Consider the following 19,031-nt stretch of genomic DNA (forward strand, 5'->3'; position numbering starts at 1 on the left):
TGGCGGTTTAAGCAAACCAACTAGTTGGTTCTTTTTCATCTGGTCCAGTTTGGGGGTCAAATCAACTACTAGCGATCCGGTTTGAAGTTTTTGACCAACTGGTCCAACAGATAGTTAGGAAAATATAATTACGTAAGGTTGCTTCGTTAGGAGATAAGGCTCGGATATGAGATCTTGCCAAGCCCCCGTTCAAAGCTATATAGATTCAGTATACTTTAAAAAGGGGCAGGGGGGCTTGAAATCTTAGCAAACTAACAAATGAACCAATCCAACCGCTAGCGATCTAGTTTGACCTTTGAACCAAATGCTAAATTATTGGTTTTGCTCCTACCAGTCCAGTTGAGGCCTCAGACTGGACCCGTTCAGTCGTCCAGGAGGGCGCCTGGCTGGACATTCAGAGATTTGGATGTTTGTAAATCGTACAGAGACCTTATGTTCTCCCTTGTAAGACACAAGCGCGGAAAGTATCAAGAGATTTGATCGTATCCTGGTGTAGAATGAGTAGTTTCCTGAGCTCACTAACGCTCATTGCTGCATCCTTAAGTGGTGGCGATCGCAATAGATCGGCCGGAAAGTCTCTAAAACGCAGCGATATATTCATGTTGAAAGTGAAATCTACCTTAGCCGGAAACATGATGACTAGAGAAGAGAAAGGAGAGAGGGACGTTTCTTGTGAATACCGTCGCTTGGTGCAGATTTGTCTCTTCGACTAGCCCTATACAACCTTCTTTACATTCGGAAGGTAATAGGAAGGGCGGATCGAATGATGGCGGGTGCGATACTTGCTCTTCCATTATCTCCAACATCACTGGATTCTGCAAGCAGGTCACAAGAAGGGCAATAGAGCGTTCTCACTCACGGTATCTGAGCAATCTCTGTAATTTCCTGGGATAATTGGAAATTATTGGCTTACAACAAGGCATTGCTGATGAGTGCTTTCTCTGACCGTCATGATGATATTGTCTGGACTTCGTACTTGCCAGGACTTTGCCATCTACGGTTGTTTTGACCAGTGCCGCAAGACGGTCACTGTCAGGGATGGTTCGAAGAAAGGGCCAGAGGCAAGGAATTCGATGTCGATTCCCAACGATATTCCAGCGAGAGTATAGTCATGGGCAGTAAACTTATACATCTATATAAAATCTCTATAGCTAATCTACTTAACATTTACATCCCATAGACATCTTCTATTTTTCCAACTTTTGCTCTCATCTCACACCTAAACAAGGATATCGTGCAAATTCACCTCCTGCAAGCCTACGAGGAACACTCCTCCAAAGCGCCTTGCTCAAATAGCCGTCGGTCCGGGATTTTGCTCCTCCGTAAGCGACCACTCCACCTTGCGCATGATGTGTGTCTGGCTACTTTGACTTTCAACGTCACTGCCCTTGTATGCCGTAGTTTCGAACTGGCCAGCATTACCCTTGTACCCTTTTCCCATCCCACCTTTCCCGCCATTGCTCTCTTTCGCCCCGCTACGCAGGCTCTGCATCCGGAACACCTCACCATTTCCAATCTCTTTATGCGTCGCCAATTCCTCGCTGTCCGCCGGCGTCTCTGTAGAAGGGGCCTCAGTATTGCTGTTCGCAGGACCCTTGTGGAATTGCGAGCCCCGTGCTTTGAAGTAGCCGTTGGTCGAGCCGCCGCCCTTGCTAGCTCCCGTGCGCAGGTTGATTTGGGTCTTATTGAGGCCATCGGCGCGGACCATGCCCGTCTCCATGACATCAATGAGGAATTTGAGGAAGGGGAAGCAGGAGGCTATGATGGAGCAGGTGAGGACGACCTGGCCGAGTAGGATGGGTTTCCAGAGGTCGTATATCAGATCGGTGCCTTGATTGGAGGAGGGAAGGAGGGTATCGAGGTAGTATAGTTGAATAACCTGTACCGCGATGACACTGACAAGGACGTTTCCAGTTAGTAGTGGCGTTCAGATGGATACAAAGGGATGAGACCGGGGCGTTACTGGCGAGCGAACATGGTTGTACTTACAAGAGTCTTGTCGAGTAACAGCTGATAAAGACAGCTTTTCGACTCGAAGCTATTTGCAGCTTGAGGAGTATCGGCAGAATCAAGGCGATCAATGCCAGGTCTGTAAGAATATTGATCACACCATAGGATGTCCAGAAAGCCAGCAGATTGATGCATTTGTCAGGACCCTGAGAAAGAGTCCACGGATGCGGGAGCTTGCACTGGAACGCAATCACGAAGACTGAACCAATTGTCCACGCGGCGACGACACCTAACAGAGTTGTGCTGGCCAGGTGACTGGATCGAATCGGGGAGAGTCCGTGCACGTGGATACACATAGATATTTTCACGAGGCCGAAAGTAAGGACGTAAAGGAATTGACTGGCATACAAGGACTAGAAGAGTGAGTTCACGTCAGTGCTGAATTATGATTTGAGAACACGTTCCAGGTCTTGCGGCAACGTACCATATAGATACTTTCAATCTTGTTCGGATCAAGGGCATTTGCATGAGAACCCAGACCGTCGGTTGATGCAATGGTCACTGCGACGCATTGCCCAATGGATGCCACCTGTAGTCAACGCTCGTAAGGATGTACTTGCACGTCAGATGGTGAGGGTCCTACCGTGGCCACAAGAATGACCCAGTCATCCCATCGCAGCGTATGAATTGTTGCGTACCTGATCACTGTCCGGGCGGCGATTGCGAGCACGATGGCAACCATGCAGAACCAGGACACGACACTGACGGCTGGTCCATGGTGTGCGGGTGTATTCCACAATGGCGCATCTGCTGCTGTTATATTCGTCGATGTAATGACGCTGCCCATGGCCGTCGAACCGTCGGACACGCTGTTCTTCACCCCCGAGGTGGTGGATGTCGACAACAGTCGACAACAGAGGGTGCCATGGAAATAATTACATGTAAAGATTCCGTCGGCCAGATAGAGCACGAGACTTTCCAGGGGTTGGGCGGACAGGGGAACAAGTTCTTGAGGTGCCTATCACGACAAGGGTAGCTTGACTGCCGAGCCACGAGGTGTGATAGCCCAGCATAGTGTATTAGTGTAAGTCTTTTAGCGTGCGCCCAACTGCATTGGGAGTCCGGCCAGGGGATTCTCCTAACCTCAAGTATTGTTCAGCTCGAGGAACCAAGCCACCCAGCCTACCTATCGACTACCGTACTCGTCCCTCCACACGACCGCAAGCCACCCGAGTTGATCAAATGGCGTTGAGCGCAATTGTTATGACTCAATAATGGCCGGGTCCTGCCCGGGTCCCACATGGGATGCATCTAATCAGCAGCACGATAGGATGTGGTGCTGCTGGAGCAACTTGACCCAATCCTGCCGCAATAATGGGAAATGGCTAGTGCGCCCACGCTAAGACGATAGACTACTGACACCGGGCGCCCTCGGGTCAAGATGTCCATCCAGCCTGGTGGCCCGGAATTCCGGTGGCGCCGGCCCATCACCTCCGGAGCCCCCGGCGGACTACTAGTATCGCAATTGACTTTGAACGAGAAGATCATTTTCACGTTTCTGCCCACTTGGTGAACGGCTCCCCCTAGGTTCTCGACAATGAGATTGAGCAATCCGACGCATGGGCAAGACCAATTGACCAATGACCATAGCAGTCACGCAAGAAACCCCCGGAATGGGGCCCCGGCTCATGCAGCAATCAAGCCCCCACGGAAAACTTGATCTTGCATATACTACTACTGTTCGCGTCCCACGACGAACAGTAGTACAACTTCACACATGGGCTAGCCAGGCCCAGCTATAAGCTACTGAAATTATGGACAGCTAAGCTTGTTCCATCCTAGCCTTGGAGCTCCTCCTGCACGGTGGGATGTGCTCCTTCCTCGACCTCGTTCCTTGCTCTCCCCATCCTCCACCTTCCGCGACGAGGACCTCTTCTGTATCTACTGCTGCGCCCCTCCGCTCGCAGCTATGGGTGTACCTTCGATGGAGCTTCATTCAGTCAACGGCCATGTTGGGCAGGACCAGAAGTCGGCCTCGACAACGCAGGTGGAAGTGCGTGAGGCCAGCGAGCGCGATGCTGCGGCGTTGGCACGTTTGGGCAAGAAGCCCGTCCTCAAGGTACAATTCGTCCTGAGCTGGACGATACGTCCGTGTCAGTCATGGCAAAGCTGAACTCTCTATCCACAGCGGCGATTCTCATTCATGGCCATGCTGGGCTTCACGTGCACAGTTCTGGTGACGTGGGAGGTGATTCCCATGTAAGCCTCTCTCTCCGTGCAACGCGCACATGAAATGTCTATGAGGCGAGACACTGACATGGGTTGTTAGCATATACACCACCGGTCTCACCAAGTATGCCATTCTGCACGCCTCCTCACCCGTCGATCCTGTACACACTGACACGGATGGCGCGTCTCTAGCGGTGGTGCAGCCGGCTTCGCATATAGTTACCTGTTCGCCCTAGTGGGCAGCCTCTCGCTCTTCACCGTCATGGGTGAAATGGCTTCACTGTGAGGAACCCTCCCCGCCGCCCCCTCCCATCATCGGAACATGTACCCTTGACGGGGCGAATCTTCGTAGCAGCAGACGTGTTGATCAAGACAAAAGGGCTCCAACTTCGGGAGGACAGTACCACTGGACCTTCATGCTTGCGCCCAAATCCTGCCAGAAATTTTTCAGTTACATCATGGGTACGCCCCCCCCCTCACTTTCGCAGAAGAGAAAGTCAGAGAGACTCCATGCTGAAGACGGGACAAACAGGTTGGCTTGTTATATGCGGCTGGCAAGCCCTTGTCGCCAGCAGTGCCTATCTCTCCGGGAACTTGATCTTGACCCTCATCTCGATGAATCACCCCGACTACACCTGGACTCAATGGCAGAGTACCCTGCTCTACTGGGCGATCATGACCCTTGCCATACTCGTCAATATGTATTCCAGCACGCTCTTGCCAAAGTTGGAATTCTTCATCTTGGCCCTCCATGTCCTCGGCTTCTTTGCCTTCCTGATTCCAATGGTCTACGTGAGTTGACTCTGACATATTAGTGAAGCCTTGCACTCGCTGATGGCGCGTTAGATGGCGCCGAAAAAAGCTACCTCGAAGGAGGTGTGGACCGATTTCAATAACGGCGGTGGCTGGCCGACGCAAGCTCTCTCCGTTTTCGTTGGCCTGATTGGCAGCGTTTTTGCTAACAACGGTAACTAATACCCTTCTTGAGTATCTTTTTGCAATAGTCATTTGGCTTACGATGGTCTTCCCAGGTACCGACTGCGCTGTGCATGTGAATATACCAATATCCATCCTGTCCTTCCGCACTTTTTGACTGACTCGAATTTTTCCTTAGATGGCTGAAGAGATCACCGGTGCTGACTTTGCTGTACCTTGGTGCGTGGTTGCGACGTCAGTCCTGAATGGTGTTCTTGGCCTCGGTACCCTCCTTGCTATGCTTTACGTCACCGTCGACATTACCGCCGTTCTCGACAGCCCGACTGGTAAACTTGGATTCCCTTTCATGCAGGTGGTCCTAGACTCAGTGGGCTCTTATTCCGGCGCGACCGTTATGATAAGCATTGTCATTGCTATGTTTGTTTTTGCCGTCATCGCCTTCCTGGCAACAGCATCCCGCATCGTCTTCGCCTTTGGCCGAGACAAGGGCCTTCCCTACTGGAAACTCATGTCAACGGTGAGTTGCTTTGTTGATCTGTCCATCCTCTCTTCTTGTTCATGACAGTCTGGACCCGTCGGAAAATTGCTCCTAAGCGAACTGTGCTAATCTCATCGACAAACAGGTGCACTCCACGACCGCAATCCCGCTTTACGCTATCTATGTCATGGCTGGTGTCGCCTGCTTCGTCGGCATCATCAATCTAGGCTCCGCCACGGCATTCAACATTATCCTTTCTATCGGTATTTCCTCCCTCTATTCCTCCTACACCATTACAGAGGCTCTCCTGCTCTGGCGCCGTATCCGTGGCGATATTCGAAGACCCAGCGAGATGAGTGGTGAGGTCTGGAAAGCCAACGAGCTTGTATGGGGACCCTTCCATATCCCTGGAATCTGGGGCATTATGCTCAACGCTTGGGCGGTCTGTTACGGTACCATTGTTATCATCTTCTGCTTCTTTCCAGCAGAAGTGAATCCGGATCCGGCGCATATGAACTGGGCGTGCTTGATCACAGCTGCCGTCATCTTCTTTGCTGTTGCTTATTACCTGCTCTATGCTAAGAAGGTGTACAAAGGACCCGTGGTTGAAATCGCGCCCTTTCAGCTATCAACGACATAGTATTGGTTGGCAGCGACTTCTGCATTTCGGAGGAGGCTTTTCTAAAGTCAAGCAATCGTGTATGCTTTAAAATTGGTGCAGAGGCGGCATACAATGCGATAACCCTCGGCGGAGACCTTTGGTGTATCTATTCTATTTAAATAGAGAGTTTTAGATTGGGCGATTGTGGGTGTGATCTATGTAGATATGAGGGGTTGAAAATGTCAGTGATGTGTAGCTCCCACATAAACAAAAGCTTTTGCGTATTGCGAACGCATGTCTTGTGCTCTTGACGTCCTTAGAGAACTTTCATGTTTACATATAACGACAAGAGGTCCCTTTACATAATTTCAATAGGTTGCAAGCTCAGGGGCTTTTTGAATGATGCAAAAAATGAAGCCTTTTTGGGTTAGTCTTCTTCAATTTCTCCTTGGATTTCAACCACAACCATATTCCTGATTGCTCTTAAAACTTGGAAACTATTTGTCATCTATGTCAATAATAAGTCTTGGAAATCGTGCCTTATTGACTACAGCTTTGTAGCTGCAGACTAATTGTGGTGCTTTTCACCGGAATTATCGTTTTTATGCATCATTTAGAAAAGCCCTTAGATACGTATAAATTACAGGGATACCTCACTGCAGGCCCAACATGTAATGTCAATCGACATCAATTGGGAGACTCTCACCTCCGGCTCTCAAGGTGAAGACCTCGCTCACACAGTCCGCGACTTTATTCACGACCGCTTTCAGCAAGTCCAGCTCCCCCGCTTCATCCGCTCCGTCGAAATCCACAGCTTCTCTTTCGGCTCAGAATGCCCTTCCATCGACATAGTCGACATCACAGACCCCCACCCTGCCTTCTACGAAGATGATTCTAGCGACAGCTCCTCCTCACAAGAAGACGCCCACAGCGAAGAGCTTACCTCTCCCCGTCGAGCTCCCAACCACCAGCTTCCACCACTACAACCTCCGCACGCAAGAGCAACCCACTTCCCCAATCTCCAACCTCAGCTCCAGTCAGGCCAAACCTCCCCGCTCCGTTCAGGTACACCAGGGATACCAGGCGGCACCTCCAATCTCTCATACTTCCACCTACCTCTTCGACAAGGTCTAGGCAGCGGCACCGCAACGCCCACACCTTTCACCCCTACATTTCCATGGCCGCACAACGCAACCAGCGAGCAACCCTATCACCACCACAACCGGCCTCCCACACCTCCCCCGCCGCAAACACCATGGGCAGACCCAGTCTCGCCTCCGCGCACGACCTCACGACCACAAGTCAAGTCTCCAGACCCAGACGCGCAAGTCGACGGCTATTTCAATTCTCGTAATCCCAAGAAAACCCAAGGGAGAAGTGAAGAGAATGGAAACACGCCAAATCCGCTCGACCTACAGCTCACACTGCACATCTCGTATTCTGGCTCCCTCTCCCTCTCCCTAACGGCGGAGATTCTCCTCGACTACCCTATGCCCTCATTCGTATGCCTCCCCCTCCGACTCACGGTCACAAACGTGGAATTCGATGGTGTTGGCCTCTTGGCCTACCTAAACCCCACTCCCAACCCCAATCCCAGTCCCGCCAAAGACGCAAGAGACGGTGGTCGTAATGAGGTCGATGAGGGCGATGAAAGCGGGCGGAGGGTTATCTTCTCCTTCCTCCCTCCTGAGGAGGGGCGTCTTACTCTCGCCTCAACATCCACCGCCACCACCGCTACCTCCTCTCTCAATTCTGACGATGCTCCTTCTACGAATCAAGTTAGAGAACGAAAGAGTGGTGGAAGTGGATTGGGCGCGCTGATTAATGCCATACACGTGGAGAGCGAGATCGGGAAGCAAGGCGGAGAGCAGGGCGGGGCGGGCGGGGCGGGCGGGGCAGAGCAGAAACAGCCGCCGCTGAAGAACGTGGGGAAAGTGGAGCGGTTTGTGGTCGAGCAGGTGAGGAGGATTTTTGAGGGCGAGTTGGTGTGGCCTGGGTGGTGGACTTTCTTGGTTTGAGGGCTGGAGAGGGTGGAAAATGAGGTGGATGATAAGGGAGACGGCAGGAATATATTTGTCTGAGCAATGGTATTAGAGGACTGAGATTAGAGCTGCTGATAAACATGTCGGCGGTATTCCATACAAAGTCACTTTTCCTCTACCTTCCCAACAAGAGAAACCACCAAAACCCATACTTCTTTCTATACTAAACCAACCCGCCCCTCTCCTCTTAATAATATCTACCAGATCTCCAATACTTCAGGCATCCACCTCACCAGCGCCTCCATCTCCTCCCTCACCATCTCGCCCATCACCCCTTCCACCCCCCTTCCACCGACCCTTCCCCCTCCTTCTGCCCCTCTTCCACAACCCCCACTCTCTCCCCCGCCTCTTCCGCCCCTTCCGCCCAGCCCCAAACAGCCCACCAGCACCTGACCAAGAGCTGCCCTTCCGTATTCCACTCCTGCCAGTCCTCCACGCCTTCTTCCTCGCCTTGCTCGACCACCTCCAACCCCCGTAGTGTGAGTTCTTTGCGCAGGTCCCCGTGGTAGTCGCGGTCCATGGAGCGGAAGGGGAGGCATGTGAGGACTTTTGCTTTGCTTGGTATTACGGCGCTGGTCGTGGGTGTGGGGGTGGTGGAAGGAGGAGGAGGAGGAGGAAGGCGCAGGTACGCGACGATGGTGTTTGCGAGCATCCCCGGGTGTTCGGGCGCGTAGAGCGAGTCTGCGGCTAGTATTATGTCGTATCTTTCGCTATCCTTCAGAGGGGGCTTGACTAGTTTTCTGAGATGAGGGGGGATGGCGCGGATTGAGGTCGGTGGCGGGATCAGCGACCAGTCGATCGTACCTGCTGTTACTTGTCTTGCCGTGAAGAGGCGCGCGTTGGTCGCGATGTTCGTTTTGAGGTTGGGGACGGTGTAGGGCAGGTCGGTCAGATGGACGCTTGTGGTGTGAGGGAAGAGAGCGGCGCATGCGAGGCCTGTGAGACCGGTGCCGGCGCCCAGCTCGAGTACTCTCAGTGGCTTTTGGTTGCTGTTATTGTTGGTGTGGTTGACCCCATTCATATGTTTGGTCTTGCTGTCCTGGAGGCTACGGCGCGATTTTATGGGTGTAGAGATGCTGGTGAAATGTCTTGGGAGGACATCTGGAAGCTTCTTCGCGAGGATATGTGCCCCAAGCCACGTCTTATTGCCCAGTTGATCACCGTTCAGAGCTGGTTCCTTGATTTTGATTTGTAGAGAAGGCCACGCGACGGGCTTTGAGGATGTACTGATGTAAGGCTCGAAAGCTCCATTCGTGGGCACCTTGAAGGTCCTATCAATGGTAGACATAGCTGCTCTGCCCGATCTCTCTGACAATCTCTTGCTTGCTGCTTCCCAGATTTCTTCCTTTTCTTCCTCACGAAGCCAAGTCAAAGAGGAGGCAACTAGGCGGGTGAGGTATGATGGTATGCCCTGTTCACTAATATTTTGCCTTTTGACTGTCTCAGATTCATTCAATTCCCACGATGAAGGACCAAGCCTCAAGTGATCCAGCGTTTGTTGAAGGGTAGTAAACGAAGGGCGTGAGTGAAGTTGTGGCAGGTCGAGGACTGTGAGGTGAAGCTGGGATGTCTCGAGTACGTTTGCCATTGTGGAGAACGTCTTGGGGTTTTCTTTGGGGATTTTGTTGGCGGGGAGCCCGCAATGTGTTTGCCTGCGCGGAAGGGAATGTTGATGCGGCGGGAAGACATTGTGAATGTGACGGTGGTGGCGATTCAAATGGGCGAGACCTCTAAAATTGAGGCAGTTCGATCACGTATATATATTTATGAGTCGACTGTGGTAATGTACAAAGCTCACATGGTGGGATGACTGAAGTTGAAATCATTGTTGTGGTTGGCGTTAAAGGATCTAGACCAATGACGTCGCCGTACGCCGGCTGAGCCCCTTCCAATGCGAAGAGCTCGTCGTTGCTACATTCTCTTCGCATTCACAACCCTAGGATCAATCAACCGTGAATATGGTGATCGGCCTTCTCACGCTCGCTGCGATACCTACCACTATTGGTGTAGCTGAAGGTGTCTCTCGCCGTGATGAAGCCAACAAAGATGCAAAGGACAGGATCGAGCAACAAATGCGCAAGTTCAATATAGAGTGTTACTGCGATAGTCCACAAGGCAAAGCAAAAGCAATCAATGGAGGCACGGTAGTCCTCAGGAACGACAAATTGTACATTGACCAACCGAGCAAGCCGAGGACGTCGCATCCGTTCGAGGGAATGTACATCGAGTACGCGGACAACGATCGCCCCAAGCCTTTACCTTTGGGAATGGTATCCATGGTCTACAGTGACCCGCCCACATTGAATTGGATTTATGTGGACAAGAATACACGAGAAGTCAAATATGGCAATAAGACTGCGAGTAAAGAGCACATCGTAGGCCCGTGGAGTTGGGAGGCTGGAGAAGAAGGTGGGCCGGGTGGCGTTGCATTAGATGGCGAAGAGGGTGCTGTAGCTATCGAGACATCTGAAGGCTGGGAGATACGTTGGGAAGATACAAACGGTAATATTGGTGTCAAGACAAAGGCCAGGGTCACCATCAGCCTGGAACGAAAGATGCTCGAGCCTACAGAAGCGGACAAGCCAACAGTGACGGAGCCGAAACATGCAATCAAGACAGACTCAAAAACGGAGCTCACAAACACAAGATTTGAGGACAAGACTCGCACGACAGACGGTCAAAAGGCCACCATGGTCAAAGTTACAGGTGGTAATCCCAGTCAGAAGAAAAGGGAGCCGAAGTTGGAGATTGCATCCTCTTCAGTCATCAAGCCAATGAGGGAGAAATAATTGCAGGAAGTCTATGTACACGCCTGTCGCTATCACCCTTGCAAATTACACATTATGATACGAGACGACCCATCTCGTCCTCGAGCAGCCTATCCTATGGCAAACTTACTTCGCTTCCTGATCCTCGGACCGAAATAAAAGAACAAATATGGAACGGGAACCAGTAGTGCACTCAGGCAAGCCAGTATCGTCAATGTCCAGTGAACGCCCAGGTTCTTGTAGAAAGGTATCTACATGCTGTCAGTCAAGAGAACACCGATGTTCCAGGATACGTACCGCGACTTCGACCATACCACCCGCAGCAACATAGCGGATCAATGTGGCGCTCGCCAACGCACTGGCCGAATACGCTTCATAGCTGTCAATGATATACTGGTAGCAGGAGATGAAAACACAAAGAATGCCGTAGCCAAAGAGCACACTGGCCGCCAGTGGTGACCAGTACGATATCGAAGGATAGGCTGTCCAGCCCATCCAGAAGAGACTGATTGGGATAGCTGGAGACCCGAACATCATGTACCAGAGCCGGATTTCAGGCGCTAAACGATTGCCTCCCTGGTCTTTGACCTTGGCCCACTCCTTCTTGGTCCAATGATTGATCAGTGGGACGAGACAAGAAGCAAAACACAAACCGATACCGATTCCAATGAATGAAAGACCAGTGATCCCCTCGCTAAAACCATATGTCTCCGTGAAGATGAATGCGTATCCATCCAGAAATGTGAAGAGAATGATGTATATCACAGTCAGATACAATGCGACAATGACAACGATCGGTTCACTGAAGGTCAACAAGAATGGCCTGTACAATGCGTGTCCCAGCCTCTTGATGAAGGCAATATCCCTAATCTCGATTTCGGCGCGGTATCGGTCATCACTGGTCAATTGTCTCAATTTCTTTGCCTTCCATGCCAAAAGTACTGGCGCATACGTCTCCGGCTGGAAGAGCACAACTAACACAAGAACCAGTCCAGAGATTATCAGTGTGATCCACTCGGTCCATCTCCAGCTTATGAGCTTTGATTCACCCACAAATCCGCCAATCACAGGCCCTGTGACGCCACGAGAGTCAGCTTTACCTCACCTACACAGGGGCTTACTTACCAAATATTGGTCCCATGAAGGCCGCATTAGCAAATACTGGAAATGCCCAAACTCTTTCCAAAGGACTCCATAAGTCGCTGATACTCCCTCCTGCACAAGTCAAGGGTGTACTTGCAAAGCATCCGGCCAAGAAACGAGTCGCCAGCTGCGCTCCAAAATTCCCCGCATCGCCTGCGAAACCCGCTCCCATTATGAAAAGCATATACGCCCCCAAAGTAGCAATGTACACCGGATTTCTTCCCACCGTCTCACTGATCGGTCCAGCAAACAGACTTCCCACCCCAAAGCCGACCAGAAACAAGCCCGTCGCAAGCGATTCTGCCACCTCACTGACCCCGAACGTTTTCGACGCCTGCATCAACGCCGCACTATCGACGGACGAGGCGAATCCGACGATCCATCCAATACTCGCGATATTGACTGTAGCACCGATTCGGGTGGCGCGACTCCAATTGTGTGGATTCATGGGATCAGAAGCGCCTTCATATCCCACTACGAACACCTTCTGCACGCCTTCTCCACCTCCTTCTCTAGTTGTGCGACTGCGGACTTCAATACCTGTCAAGGTCGTGCCTAGAGCTGTTCCAATTGTCTTCTTGGTGTCCACCTTGTCCATAGCCAAATCGTCATCATCCGCCTTCCCCTTGGTCTCTTGCGTCGCTGGATCAAGGACTCCTGCCCTTTCAGCTTTCTCTGGATCTTTTGTGTGAGGATGCGACTGGACGGAGAGTGTAGTATGCTCTGTCTCTTTCACCCCGGCCGGACTTGGGGATGGGCTCGAGAACTCGGAGGATGAGGACGAAGACGACGTTGACGAGCTCGTTGCACCCCGAACACCCTGCCTCTGCTCTTTCCCACCGTCTTTCGCACGCGCTTTCAGCGCATGCGCTTCACCCTTATCGCGCTCATACTGCGCTTCGACTTGCCTTCCAAAACGGCGGTACTGCAAGAACGACTGCATCGGATTTGCTCGGCCGAAGCGTTTGACAAGGGCTGAAGAAAGACGTTGAAGGGAGAAGGCAATACCTATGACTCAGGCCGCTATCGGCGCCCCAACGAAAGCTTGACGCCATCGTTGAGGAATGCGATTCCGCGACTCGGTAATGACGGCGTGGAGATAAGGCGGTTCTGAGATACTCGACGTCATTAGTCTGTGGTTGTAAAGAGCCCCAAGGCAATTGAGTTGGGGCTTGATGCCGATATCCCCGGAGCTCAATGCCGCTAGGAGCGGAATTGCGGGATGGCATCCCTCTCGAAAACAGCCTTCTCTGGGCCTGCCTCACTACCAAGAGGCATCTTTTCTAGCTTGTTCGCCTGAAACCTTGGGGTACCAGGCCCTTCGAAATTGACCTAGAACGGAACACTAAGAAGCCGTTTCGCAATGAAACAACATAGCAGCGTCTCGGTCTTTTGCATCAAAACATATACCTCGCTTGTTACTGACATTCTGATTAAGGGTGAACAACCTTGGTGTCGGCGATTTCGAGCGAGGTGTTGTCCAGTCTAGTCCTACAGAGATGGCCGGGGAACGAGTTCAGCGCTTCGTCCAAAGGCAGAGGTATTGCTTAGCGTACGGACGCCATGCAGACTTAGGCAGAGTGCTCACCCGCCCTCCATCTTTAAGATCATTCGTGATAGGCGCCGGGGTTCACAATCCTACAGCGGCTACATTCTTTGACAGAGGCAAATTGCAAAAGAATCTTACCATGGGAGTTTTTCACATAAGGCTGGCCACTCAGAGAAGGCCACAGGTCTGTGCCGCGTAGGATTCCTAGCCTGTACAAAATTGTCGGCGCTTGCAGCACAGCCTGCCGCGAGAAAGAGCTTAGTAGCTGCAGTGATGAAGCTCGGACCGCTTATCATATTGCAGCACAACTGTTGGACCCCACAGAGCCTTGTCTAGTCCCTCCGCCTTCACGTGCAGTGGTGGAGGGCGCCAGGCGCGCATTGGTTCGCGACTGGTCGCTTGACCCGACGCCATGGGTCATCAACAATAACATTCGCCTTTCTCTTACACAAGGTTACAGCCTACTGCCGGACAGAAGCATGATCAGCTTCTTGACCAGGGGCATCCCTTCTTCTCGTGCAGGAACGCAGCCGACACGTTTGGCAATCCTACTCTAGAGCCTCACCGACAGGGACTTTACTGGGGTACTCCAACGACGGCGTTTCACGCTACTGGACTACGGTCTTTTCCATGCTAATTCAGTTGCAGCTCTGGACCTCAATTCATCGATCGTGGGCATTGTGCCACTTGCTTCGCTAGGCTAGCATATGCGATGACGGAAACTCGCACAATGCGTGCATACGAGCCAATTGAGCGACGTGGGCGGTGCTGTAGTAGCGTCGGGGAAGCACCCCGTTTCGATAGAAACCCACGGTCCTAGAGCGTGAGACTCACTGGCGTCGATGAAGCGGGGAAAACGCGAGACGAGGCTCTGACAGCCTGATACGTGGAGGGATATTTATAAGGTCGATCTTAAGATTTTCCGAAGATGAAAACTTTCTGCACTGTCTTGTGATCTGATATTACAATTGACTCCATTCATCTCTTTCCTGTTTGATAGCTTTCTGCCCTGATCGCGCCAACATGTATTTCAGAGCAGGCTCGCTCTTTGCTTTGTCCGTATTCGCTTCACGGAGCTTCCTCGTCGGAGCAAACCCCGCCGCATCCAACATTGAGCGTCGCTCGCCAGCTAACTATCAGGGCGATGGACTCCCTCATCGGCAGATGGTTGCTGCACGCTCCGCGCGTAGTCTCGAGCGTCGCCAGCTAGATATCAACAACTTCCTGAAGCACGAGCACGTGTTGCCTTTCATTGACGGTACGCATCTAGTGAATACTTTTCGCCTCTACTGACTATTTGGAGATGATGCTTCGGCTTCTCATCCCGGCGGATCTGTACCTGGCTCTCCACCGGCCTTTGCAGCCCACGTCTTACTGAAATCAGTCCTGCCGACCTTGTTACTAGAAGAGCATGAAGGCTTTATCGAAAGTATCGCCTGCCACGAATCCATCGTCGAGCTCGATTTCCATAACAGTGCTGTGCTGTCTGCTGCATGGGCAGAAATGCAGCAGCATCCTGAAATGCTAGTCATCACCTCTCATGTTGGCTGCAATCCTGACGGAGAACGTAAACCTTACCGGTAAGTCTCGCCTGATCTGGGAATAGTGGCAAGATATCTAACTTTCCAAGTGTCTCGAGTGTTGAAAAGAGAGAGCATTCGCTTGTTCTTTCTGTGATTCACGCCTCATGGAAACAATGCTTTCATTCGATCGATCTTGCATTTGGCAGCCACAAAGAAAACGCTCAACTCAAGCGCCACGATCATGACCTCAGAAGGAGACAAGAGACGGCGACTTCATCAGTCATCGTAGGCCCTGCCATCTCCATACCCCCTCCACCAACCTCCTCGCCTACAGCCACCGTCGTTGCCGCCGCAAGCGTCACAACAGCCTGGCTTGGCACCACTATCCTGCCTCCCACATTCCCCGGCTCAAACTTTCTCGTCCCGGACCTCCCCGCCGGCCTGAACGTCCAATGCAAGAACTGCTCCCTCCAAGGCAGCATCAACCTCTCAGACGGTTATCTCAACGGTGCCGCTCCAAGCACATCCGACGACGACGACAGCATCGGCTCCATCTTCGAATCCGAGGTCACCGACATCATCAACTTCTTCGACAACGGCTACATCGAGCTCGCCGTCAACGACTTCACGGCGCACATCGAGCTCGAAACACACGTCACGCCCTCCGCCTCCCTAGTCACCTACATCGCGCCCTTCCCCGACATCGGCATTCCCGGCTGGACGATCCCCAAAATCGCCACCGTGGGACCCATCCTCCGCCCGCACATCACCTTCGGCGTGCAGCTAGCCACAACACTAGAATTCACATACGGCTTCGACCTCACAATCCCAAATAATTCTACCATCCACATCGATATCAACGACCCCATCGCCAACTCCACCGTCACTGGCTTCCAAAACACGACCTTCACGGCCCTCCCCTTCCAAGCCGGCATCGACAGCATAAACCTCACCGTCTCCGCGGCCTTGAACCCCCAAATCCTCCTCGCCTTCTCCGTCTTCGACGACTCCGCCTCTCTCGCTGCAGGCGCCTTCCTCGACCTCCCCCAGCTTTCCGCCACAGTGGCACGCGTCAGCCACGTCGACGAACACTGCAATCCCCCCAACGCTTCCAGCGCGGAAAAAGACCTCACGCTCTTGAATATCGTGCCCAAGGTAGACTTCGATGTGGGCTTGCTCGTGGATGCGAAGTTAGATGCTGAAGTTCATACCTTTGATGTCGGCGCGACGACGACGGTCGCGAGTGCGGTGCAGACTTTGGGCACGGCGTGTTTGAAGTGGGATGGGAAGAAGAAGACTTTTGGGGCTGCGGTGGGGGCGAAGGAGACGGGGAAGAGTTCTGACGCTGCGGCGGAGATGCAGGGTAAGGGGAGGCTCGCTCTGTTGGCTATGTCTGTGGTTTCGGCGTTTTTCATGCTGCTGTAGATGGGTTTTCTTGGGTTTGCAGGACTTTTGGATGGTCGTGCTTGCTGTTGGAGCGTGGGTTGGGTAAGTTGTGGAGGGGAGGGAGAAGCTGTGGCTATTTATGACTGAGCCCTTTTGGACTGGAAGATGCTTTCAATTGACAATGATGGAGGAGATGTAATTTCTTTGCATGGCAGATTGCGCCACCCCCGCGCTGGAAAAGTTTCTATACGTGAAATGTCTTCTCTATACTTTCATAGCGTGAAAACTGGTAGAATATCTCATCTGATCTTCCCTTCTGACATCCCGTCTTCGTGGGCTTGTGTTCTACCGGACTGAGCCAATGATGTGGCTGAATCGAAAAGAAACGTTTCTACCTTTCCTTGTGATATAGATAGAGACAAAGAAAAGCGGCTTCTATCATAGTGTCGTCCACGATATATCCCCTTGGCCGGCGTCAGTGCTGTCTATATTCTCACAGGGGCTTGAAAGCGCCTTCTCGACCGAAGTCTTGTTTCCAGGGAAAGCCTTGCTAGGCTTTGTAGGGACGTTCGCAGGCGGGTATTTGAGTGGCCAATAGAATAACCACCAGCCCAGCCCAGCTGGAGGGACGGTCATGTGCTCGCCACGGGCATGATACGCTAGGGGTATGAGGTTTGGAATTCAATCAAATCATGGATTACATTTCCAAAGCCCGTGGGGCGCAGTGTAGAGTCAGATGGGAGGTGGCTGTAGAAGCTTGAGTCCTTGTCTAAGGGTCGCGGTTAAGGTGCTATTGGAATTGGAGGTGTTAGTCGCATCGGCTTTGGAGAATGAAAGCCAGGGTTGAGGTATGGGTCATTTTGAGGAGGTTGAATGCCGGCCGGATGATGTGTTGAGTGGTCGGAGGATTTCGAATTGGGAAGGTTGGAGGGTGGGATGTCGATTTGTGCTTTCCCTGTGCTACTATCTTTTTTTTGAGGTCATACTGCTTTGCCTAAGTGGTTGTATTGTCAAGCAGTCAGAGGCCGACTTGCTGAAGAGGAGCCAGAGGTGTACGGTCGGTATGAATACATAGATGTGTAATAATTGTTGTCTCTAGGTATATGTTGGACACAGAGGACGTTAGGAGAACGTGATCATGTAAGGTAGTGACGCTATCTTAGGTAGTTCCTGACGGATTGACTCGAATACTGGATCCATGGACAAATCGCCGACACAGAACGACACTCATCCTCATCAAGTGCGCCTCCTACATGCTCAGCTTTCATGATGCGTTAAATATCAGAGCACATGTCACAGGCAAAGTCTGCCCTTTTCTTGACGAAAACCCCTTTAATTAAGCCAAATCCGGGTCGACGTCTAGCTCGCGACCCCTCAATCTCTTCCAATTTCCAGTGTCTTCTCCAAAACGTATCAGATGAGCTCCGACGGATAAGGTAACATCTTGGACATGCAGATCGAACGTCGTGAAGATCAGAAATCTCGCAGCATCCTAGAGCCTCAAAATTTTTCCTCGATTTCAACGGTCAAGACCTTCCATTGAAATTATGGCAGCGATGAGCAATACTCATAGAGAATAGATAGCTATGTAAGACAGAATTCAGGTACTTAAAGTGTAGCCTTCACCGAAGCCAATCAGCTCGTTCTCTTCCTGACATATGAAAATTATGTACGTGGCTTGATCCGATCTTTGCCGACCGAGTATCCACTTCAATAGAGTGTGCATGACTTTAAGCTTTGTTCATTGGCAACTGAGAGGGCCAAAGGAGAGAGTCAAGTGACGAAGTCAACCCTTTCCTCGTACATGACAAGGGAATCCCATTCTCTCTACATACGCATTCTAAAATCTCCCATTTTTTGCACCAAAGCCTGCACCATTTGTTTGGTGCTTCTGACGTGGAGTTCGTTTTCGCTGGTAGCATCCGTCTAGAGGTAAGAGTCACGTCCTCGCTCTCTCTTTCCGGACCTGGCTCCTCTCTCTCTTCAAAAAGATTCTCTCCAAATCTGAGGACGTATGCTGATTGCAAAAAGATGTTGATAGCGGTGGGACTCGAACCCACGCTCTTTCGAACTAGTAAAGTCTTGAATAATGAAGCCTGAAACTAGCGCCATAACCACTCGGCCACGCTACCTTTGAAAAGTGGAAGTCGATTTTTCTGACGACCAATCAAGCGAAGATTTTGTTAGTACAATATATATATCCTCATTATAAAAAGGTTCAATTGCCCTATGACCGCGACAGCTAACTTTGGCACGCGACGACGATCCAAGTCCTACTTGTAGGCTCCAATCAGCAGCCGTCCTTTCCGAAGGTAATCATTCTCTATGGCGAAGAAAACTCAGTCCTTGCATCTCCCTTAGATATATCAAAACGAATCTCGCAATAAATATTTATCCAAATTCAATGCAATTAGTCTATTCATCTT

At 51.5% G+C, this 19,031-nt stretch overlaps 7 protein-coding genes and 1 non-coding gene across 8 annotated transcripts; 4 read left to right on the top strand and 4 right to left on the bottom strand.

Moving 5' to 3' along the window:
- Positions 1–1,288: 1,288 nt before the first annotated feature.
- Positions 1,289–2,797, bottom strand: KY384_001697 (uncharacterized protein; the record flags this gene model as incomplete). The annotated part of the gene is made up of 3 exons (XM_044810226.1): positions 1,289–1,879; positions 1,990–2,010; positions 2,717–2,797. The coding sequence occupies 3 exons, from the start codon at positions 2,795–2,797 to the stop codon at positions 1,289–1,291; spliced, it is 693 nt and encodes a 230-aa protein (XP_044673238.1).
- Positions 2,798–5,025: 2,228 nt separating this feature from the next.
- On the top strand, positions 5,026–6,233 carry KY384_001698 (uncharacterized protein; the record flags this gene model as incomplete). The annotated part of the gene is made up of 4 exons (XM_044810227.1): positions 5,026–5,146; positions 5,211–5,230; positions 5,294–5,632; positions 5,739–6,233. 4 exons carry the CDS (start codon positions 5,026–5,028, stop codon positions 6,231–6,233), a joined length of 975 nt encoding a protein of 324 aa, XP_044673239.1.
- A 635-nt stretch (positions 6,234–6,868) lies between these two features.
- KY384_001699 (uncharacterized protein) lies at positions 6,869–8,212 on the top strand (the record flags this gene model as incomplete). The annotated part of the gene is made up of 1 exon (XM_044810228.1): positions 6,869–8,212. One exon carries the CDS (start codon positions 6,869–6,871, stop codon positions 8,210–8,212), a length of 1,344 nt encoding a protein of 447 aa, XP_044673240.1.
- A 292-nt stretch (positions 8,213–8,504) lies between these two features.
- Positions 8,505–9,824, bottom strand: KY384_001700 (uncharacterized protein; the record flags this gene model as incomplete). Its single annotated transcript, XM_044810229.1, has 1 exon — positions 8,505–9,824. One exon carries the CDS (start codon positions 9,822–9,824, stop codon positions 8,505–8,507), a length of 1,320 nt encoding a protein of 439 aa, XP_044673241.1.
- Positions 9,825–10,194: 370 nt separating this feature from the next.
- Positions 10,195–11,025, top strand: KY384_001701 (uncharacterized protein; the record flags this gene model as incomplete). Its single annotated transcript, XM_044810230.1, has 1 exon — positions 10,195–11,025. One exon carries the CDS (start codon positions 10,195–10,197, stop codon positions 11,023–11,025), a length of 831 nt encoding a protein of 276 aa, XP_044673242.1.
- Positions 11,026–11,265: 240 nt separating this feature from the next.
- Positions 11,266–13,090, bottom strand: KY384_001702 (uncharacterized protein; the record flags this gene model as incomplete). Its single annotated transcript, XM_044810231.1, has 2 exons — positions 11,266–12,077; positions 12,130–13,090. 2 exons carry the CDS (start codon positions 13,088–13,090, stop codon positions 11,266–11,268), a joined length of 1,773 nt encoding a protein of 590 aa, XP_044673243.1.
- A 1,629-nt stretch (positions 13,091–14,719) lies between these two features.
- Positions 14,720–16,644, top strand: KY384_001703 (uncharacterized protein; the record flags this gene model as incomplete). Its single annotated transcript, XM_044810232.1, has 3 exons — positions 14,720–14,954; positions 15,000–15,276; positions 15,327–16,644. 3 exons carry the CDS (start codon positions 14,720–14,722, stop codon positions 16,642–16,644), a joined length of 1,830 nt encoding a protein of 609 aa, XP_044673244.1.
- Positions 16,645–18,640: 1,996 nt separating this feature from the next.
- KY384_001704 lies at positions 18,641–18,737 on the bottom strand. Its single transcript has one exon. It is a non-coding gene; the product is annotated as a tRNA-Leu (tRNA).
- Between the last annotated feature and the right edge of the window lie 294 nt (positions 18,738–19,031).

The sequence above is a fragment of the Bacidia gigantensis genome (assembly GCF_019456465.1).
Source record: "Bacidia gigantensis strain McMullin 20006 chromosome Unknown contig_132, whole genome shotgun sequence".
In the NCBI taxonomy this organism is placed as follows: domain Eukaryota; kingdom Fungi; phylum Ascomycota; class Lecanoromycetes; order Lecanorales; family Ramalinaceae; genus Bacidia; species Bacidia gigantensis.